This window comes from Rutidosis leptorrhynchoides, chromosome 2 (assembly GCF_046630445.1).
Source record: "Rutidosis leptorrhynchoides isolate AG116_Rl617_1_P2 chromosome 2, CSIRO_AGI_Rlap_v1, whole genome shotgun sequence".
In the NCBI taxonomy this organism is placed as follows: Eukaryota; Viridiplantae; Streptophyta; class Magnoliopsida; order Asterales; family Asteraceae; genus Rutidosis; species Rutidosis leptorrhynchoides.
The window spans coordinates 108,579,135-108,586,127 of record NC_092334.1 but is presented as its reverse complement, the minus strand read 5'-3'; the positions used below and the strand labels follow the sequence as shown (position 1 = coordinate 108,586,127).

The window sequence follows — 6,993 nt, the reverse complement described above, 5'->3', positions numbered from 1 at the left end:
AAATAAGTTACAATTTGGTAAAGGAAAAATCAAAATTCGCAGCGAAAAGAAGAGCACGACACCTTGAAAAATGTCACAAATGCGGAAAATGGTCACACGAAGGTAAATGTTCAAATAATCAAACCTATTCAAACACCGAATTTGTTACTTTATGCAGAGATGGACCATTTATATGTTTAGAAGAAAAAACGTTAAATGCTCGAGGTTACGCCTATGTAGCCATGGAAAACCAATTAGTTCGACTATCTTATGAGTGGGCTAGAGCATATCACTAAGAAATCTATTTCACATGTAAGTTTGTACAGTTTTTATTTTTATTTTTATTTTTAACCTTTTGATAATAAACGCTAATTTGTTCGCTATAAAGTATTAAATTGGTATTCAATAAAATTAGGCCTTGCGACCGAAATTATTGATATCATACAAAAAATTTATTACATCACTGCGAAATTTAACGTTTATACTTAAGGAATAAATATCTTTAATCAATCAACCCAAAATATTTCAAAAATTCGTCATGAGTTAAATTAGGTCATGGAACCGAAATTACTTTACCGAAAAGAGGGGTGTATATTTTTGATAATATTTGATTGATTAAAGTGGGATAAAAGCCAAAAAGATTTTTAATTTTATTTTTACCATGTTTTTAAAAAAAATAAAAAATGTAAAAAAAATTTAATTGTGTCGTAAAAAAAATGTAAAATTAAAGATTACGATGATAATGGATCGCTACTTCTATAACAGTACAAAGTCATAAACTAAAATACAGAAGTATTAAAACAGATTAGTAAGACAGACAAAGTATTTATAAAACAAACCTTGATATTGCACTCGATAATTTTACAAACGTTGAGAGAGAAGTGTATATGCTTCGATACCTCTCAAATGAAATTACATAAGTTTATATAGGCGAATTCAAATGGCATATTTCACCGAATATTCACCTAATAATTCAAGCGTACCTAATATACATTATTTAGACACAATTTTCTACACTGAGGACCCACCACTTTTAACCTTAAAGAAAAGATCCGGCCCTACATAATAATTCACACATATTATTGATACAGTAATCGACAATAATTTCTAGACACGGACTAGTCATATAATGACTTATTTTTAACAACGTTTAATTTTTTGAAATGTGTTCTTTATGCTACAACTCCCTCTGGCTCCACGGCGAACATGACATACGTCTTACTCTATAACAAAAGAAAAACGAACTTAATTACAAGCTTCTTAAAAGTCAAAATAAGCTACATAACCGAAAATGCAACCATAAGTGAACCTCAAACCTGATCATTTTGTAAGTCTGCATCATCATTCTTAAAAACCAATTTTTCAGTGTTCAGTAATTTCCTATTTTGCTTTAGCAGTAAATCTGAATCGCCTTTTATCAGTTGTAAGGAAAACCTAGCAGGTATCTGGTTAAACATAAAGTAAAATGAGTTCAGCCACAACAAAGTAACCAAACTAGATGCTTAGAGGTGGCAATCTTGACCCATTTATTTGAAAAAGTATTTTGGGTTATATTACATATTTTGGGAGTCAGATGGGTTCAACGCACTAGAAGTGTATGCTTACAACCTGTTAGATCTCTTAATTCAACCTTAATACTAATATCTTAACTATACAGGTGCTTTAACCATATTTAATACATTACTTACATTAATTAATTATTTATATTTATTATATATAATTATATATACGAAACAAAGAGAAAGATAAAAGACCTGTTCTGAGTTCTGACTCGAACATGTTTTGATCTTTTACCCAACCCGCTGACCCACCCACTTTGCCACCTCCAAAGAAGATGATGTATTGTACCTACAGAAGCAGAAGTTGGTAGATACAAGATCCAGTTTGTAATGGTAGAGTCTCTTTTCAAAGAACTCTAGATATTCACTTGATTTGTAGTTGTAAATTCGAGCTAGAAGTTGAAGAAGGTTAGGTTAACGGTAAGAATGATGATTATGAGCTTCTTTTGTATGTTTATTTTCAAACTTGAAGACCCCCAAACTTTCATGAAAATACATACGAAGATGAAGATGAAAATTAGATCTGAGATATTTTTTGTGTTTTCTGATTTTTGATGAAGGTGAGATTTGAGATGTATCTGTGGTCGATGAAGATGATGAATGTTTTTAGAGAGATGAATGTTAGATCTGATGAGAGAGGGATATAGATCTGTAAAAATGAATACATCTGATAAATGATTAATATTTTATTACTTCATTTTCTCATGTTTTATGATAAAAAAAATAGTAGAAACTTGATTTTTATACATACAAATAAATTTATCAATCAGTATTTCTGTAACAACATACAGGCAGGGGCGGATCTTACTATAGTCCGGGAGGGGTGTCCGTCCCCCCTGAATTTTGAGCAATTAGTGTTTATTTATATTGATTTTAGGAAAGATTATAGTTTGATATGAGCTCTTTTGAAACAAAAACACTGAAAAAAGAGGCAAAGAGGAAGAGGGTTAGATGAAAAAATTGAAGAAAGAGAAATAATTTTTAATTGAAAAATGAAACATGTAAAAGCTTTTTGTGTCATTAACTTGTCATACTTTCATGTTATCTTTTCTTGTTTTCTTAGTTGAATTAAAATTATTATTTACCGAGTATATCTATATCTATGTCATATTCACTATTTTAATTTAGATTGATTTGATACTTACTCAGTATAAAGTAGCATACGGAGTAATATTTAACTTATTCCTTGTACTTTTTCAACATATCACACACTAGTAATGTACAAATTAGTTTAATTTACTTATAACTACTAAATCCATCTCAAATTAATAGTCCATAGATAAAAAAAAATACACAGTTTAAGAAAATGTCATAAAAATACTCTACTTTTTGTTTACTTTTCTGTTTTACCTTTATTTTCTCTCTCTTTAATTTTATCTACATACATTAAAGGCATAATGAAATTTTACCTTATTATTTTTATCTATATATGGAAGTGGACTATTAATTTGGAACAACCCAAATGGAATACTGGACTATAAATATAAGACGGATAAACTAATTTTTAATATATATGCAAGGGTATATTAACGAATTTGAACCATTCATCAATTAACGAATTCATCGTTATAAACGATGGTAATAAGTTTGTTGACAAAAGTATTATATAGTGTTGTATTTATACTTGTTTAATACAATATTGTATTTATACTTGTTTAATACTTGTTTAATACAATCATCCATTTTATTAAATACTCCCTCCGTCTCATATCTATTGTTCCAGGACAAAAAATACATAGTTTAAGAAAAAGTATATGTCACATATATTTTTTTTGTTAACTTTCCATTCATACTCCTTACTTTTTACTTATCTTTTTGTCATACATGAATATAGTAGAGGCACGAAGGATTTTTATCAAATTATTGTTTTTCATTTATGGACGTGTAATAGATATGAGACTGAGTGAGTATGTTTTAGACATTAAATAATTTTGCCCCCTCAAAGAATTCATTCAAGTTCCGCCACTGAACATACTACGACTCTACGAGTAACAATCATGATAACAAACGTGATTGTTGAGACAACTTGCTTTACAATACAAAAAGGATATCCTGACATGCCGAATAACCAAAAACACAGCAAACAAACTACCAAGAAAATTGCATAACACGAAATTCGAGCCGAAGAATACCAACCTAAAACGGAACAAAACTTGAGCCTTAATACGGTACTTTATCATGCCTTGGTGATTAATCTAACTCCCAAACTTGTATAAGTCTTAAAGCATTTCGAGACTTTTTGAACCAAAAAGACAAGAGCCTTAAACGAACCAAAGAGATAGTATCTTTAGTTAATCTGGGGCCGTTTTACAATTGCCTTTAAGGATATGAGATTTTTTTTCCTGCCATAAATCATAAACCACGTCTCCCAAAACAATACTATATATGGCAGGAAACTTAAACAGACAAGAAGTGTACGTTTTTCTGATAAACCCACAATGATTCCAAACACAATTTCGAGCAACAAGATATTGTTCATAGAAACTTAAACAGACAAGATTGGTAAACATTGCAAACATACGTTGAGCTATTGACTTCTTCCTTCCGCATACAGTGAAAACAAGCTGTTAGCTAAGATGTTGGAGGAAAGAAACTCCATTTCTTTTATTCAAAAAATAAATAGAGAAATATTTGAAGTGCACAAGAGACCGTTAATAAGATCTTTAAAATAATCAAGTCGAAAATGGAAACCAGACAAGATATTGAGTGTGGTCAAATTCCATAATGTAACAAAGTTATGGGTTAATGAAAAATGTTAAAATTATCCTTCCTGCCTAAATAATAATATCAGGCGATTCAAAATCAGCTTATCAGGATCATCAAGTCAATAATTCTTGGAAGTCAACCCTCGAGTTCGATCTGAATGCATTAGAAGAAGTGGTGGTAGAAAAGAAGGGATCACAAATGCCATACCCAAGCAAACAACTGCCAGAATCACCACCCACCAAGCTTTGTGTGGGATACCTAGCATTAGTTCATCGCAAACTGCAAAAAAATTGCGCAGCCTCTAATTAAAAGTGCAAAATGGGTGGGTTGGATATCATGTGAAAAAGGGTAATTTACACGGGTCAGTTTGGCCCGCAACTCTCAGAATTTTATAGTAGTTGTATAATGATCTTTTAGGATAAACTGATTTAAAAGGGTTTTATTCATTATATGTATATATGTATATGTATATTGTGCGAATTCCGACCCTTTAGACCCACCTGAACAGTGACAAATACGAGCATCAACATCATCATTATCATTATTGCAATACATGATGTGAAAGTTATTGGCGACTTGACTGACTGTTAGAGCCTAAAGTAATATTCAGGTAGGATTTAAAACCCATGGAAATTTGATTTTACCATTTTCATGGCGTCTCAATTTTATTTTTATTTTAAATTTTTTTTTCTTACTTATTGGCCGGAGGTCCACTCGGAAGCAATCTCTCTATCCGTCGAATAGAGAGAGGGATGAGTTTCTCTACTTTTGAGAGTGTTTTTCACTCTGGGTGGAGAAATGACTTGTCTATATTCTCGGATAGGGGAAGGATTGTCTACATCTCACTTCCCCCATATACCACCTATGTGGTATTGGGTTTTGTTTGTTTATGATGTGAAAGTTACCTATGTTGTAAATGACCATTTCCCTCTCCTTTCCATAAGGTATTGCTACCGCTCCCTCTGGCTCCACGGTCAACATGACATACGTTTGACTCTATAACAAAAAAAAAAAAAAAAAAAAAAAAAAAAAACTCAATTATAAGCTTCTTAAAATTCAAAATAAGCTATATAATCAAAAAATGCAACAATGAGCGAAACTCAAACCTGATCATTTCGTAAGTCTGAATCATCATCATTCTTGAAAATCAACTTTTCAGTGTTCAGTAATTTCCTATTTTGCTTTAGCAGTAAATCTGAATCTCCTTTATTGAGTTGTAAAGAAAAGCTAGCGGGTATCTTGTAAAACATAGAGTAACATGAGTTCAGCGGCAACAACGTAACCAAACAAGATGCTTAGAGGTGGCAATTTTGACCCATTTATATGAAAAAGTATTTTGGGTTATATTACATATTTAATGAGTCAGATGTATTCAACGCACTAGAAGTGTATGCTGACAACTTGTTAGATCGCTTAATTCAACCTTATTACTAATATCTTAACTATATATGCGATTTAACCATATTAAATACATTACTTTAATTATGTTTTTATATTATATTTATATAAGAAACAAAAGGAAAGATAAAATGCCTGTTTTGAGTTCTGACCAGGACATGTTTAGACCTTTTACCCAACCCACTGACCCACCCACTTTGCCAGCTCTAAAGAAGATGATGTGTTGTACCTACAGAAGCAGGATACGATATCTTGACTTCGTACCACGTGCTTGGTCTAAGTCCTTGAAGTTGGTAGATACGGGATCCAGATTGTAATGGTAGAGTTTCCTTTTGTAATTCTTGACCAACATTCAAGACATACTGGTCGGCCCTTTAACGTTTGCAGCACATAAAACTAAATATCAGCAACCATCTATGTATCATTAGAAACTACACTCGTAATTGTATTTCTATAAGTGGTGGAAAACGTGGTCAAAGTTAACCGATCAAATAATTGATCATGCAAGAAAGTACCTGCATACGACTTGTATCGTTATGATGCAAAGCAGAAGGCAACAAGCTTGAGTACTTGCACGCACCATTACAACACTAGCCGTCTAATCTCCAAGTTGCTTTCTCTGAAAAGAAAAAACATGCAGTTTTAGATAACGTAATCTTAATTCATCGTTCCACCTAGCTTGAAGCCATGTTAACGATTATACTGAAGTTAAATGTGTGCGCTTTAAATTCAAATTCAACTCATTATCGGCATCCGCATTTCTATAATGAAAAGCCCAGGCAGGCCCCAAATCATCCAAAATAAACATGATTTGGTTTCATTTCCACAATCTAGCTTATAAGTTTAGCAAAAGAATATGCAAAAGTTAATTACAGAAAATCATATCTTTCATACGCTTATAAAGCTTAAATCACTTTCTTATTTATCATTTCCACTTTAATACAAAAAAATTAAATTTAAAATAATAAAAAAAACAGCAATATTTAAACATCAAACCACATATTACTCATAAGTATATGAACCCTAGATGCATGTAAAATCAATTAAGTACAAAAATTTGGAGTTATACCTTTCAATGTACTGTATATCTTAACCTAATAAACAACCAGACAGGGATATTAGCTCCGTATACAGAAATTGTGTACTTCTAAGGATCGATGACAGTGTGAATGTATCATAAATCTGAGAAATTGAGAGATACCTGAAATCTCTGAAAAGTTCCGTACACTTAGTCGACGTATAATCAGAATAAAACAAAGGGAATGGAATGCTCACTCTGATTTTACACTCGAGAAACAAAGAAACGCCGACAGAAGTGATGAAGGCCCTGTTTACTTGAGCATTAATGGGA

At 31.8% G+C, this 6,993-nt stretch overlaps 1 protein-coding gene and 1 long non-coding RNA gene across 2 annotated transcripts; both read right to left on the bottom strand.

Annotated features, from left to right (window-relative positions):
* Nucleotides 1-1,106: 1,106 nt before the first annotated feature.
* LOC139891286 (uncharacterized) lies at nt 1,107-1,684 on the bottom strand. The gene is made up of 2 exons (XR_011773600.1): nt 1,296-1,684; nt 1,107-1,202 (listed from the first exon to the last, which is right to left on the bottom strand). It is a non-coding gene; the product is annotated as an uncharacterized lncRNA (long non-coding RNA).
* Nucleotides 1,685-3,831: 2,147 nt separating this feature from the next.
* On the bottom strand, nt 3,832-6,237 carry LOC139891285 (uncharacterized). Its single transcript, XM_071874240.1, has 5 exons — nt 6,158-6,237; nt 5,876-6,014; nt 5,351-5,482; nt 5,150-5,240; nt 3,832-4,523 (listed from the first exon to the last, which is right to left on the bottom strand). Exons 1-5 carry the CDS (start codon nt 6,223-6,225, stop codon nt 4,363-4,365), a joined length of 591 nt encoding a protein of 196 aa, XP_071730341.1. The 5' UTR covers nt 6,226-6,237; the 3' UTR covers nt 3,832-4,362.
* Between the last annotated feature and the right edge of the window lie 756 nt (nt 6,238-6,993).

Coding starts and splice junctions, on each gene's coding strand:
- LOC139891285 (XM_071874240.1), bottom strand. CDS start 6,225: ATGGTGCGTGCAAGTACTCAAGCTTGTTGCCTTCTGCTTTGCATCATA. Junction 5,483..5,875: donor AGATATCGTATCCTGCTTCT/GTAGGTACAACA, acceptor ATGTTTTACAAG/ATACCCGCTAGCTTTTCTTT. Junction 4,524..5,149: donor AATGGTCATTTACAACATAG/GTAACTTTCACA, acceptor ATTTTTTTGCAG/TTTGCGATGAACTAATGCTA.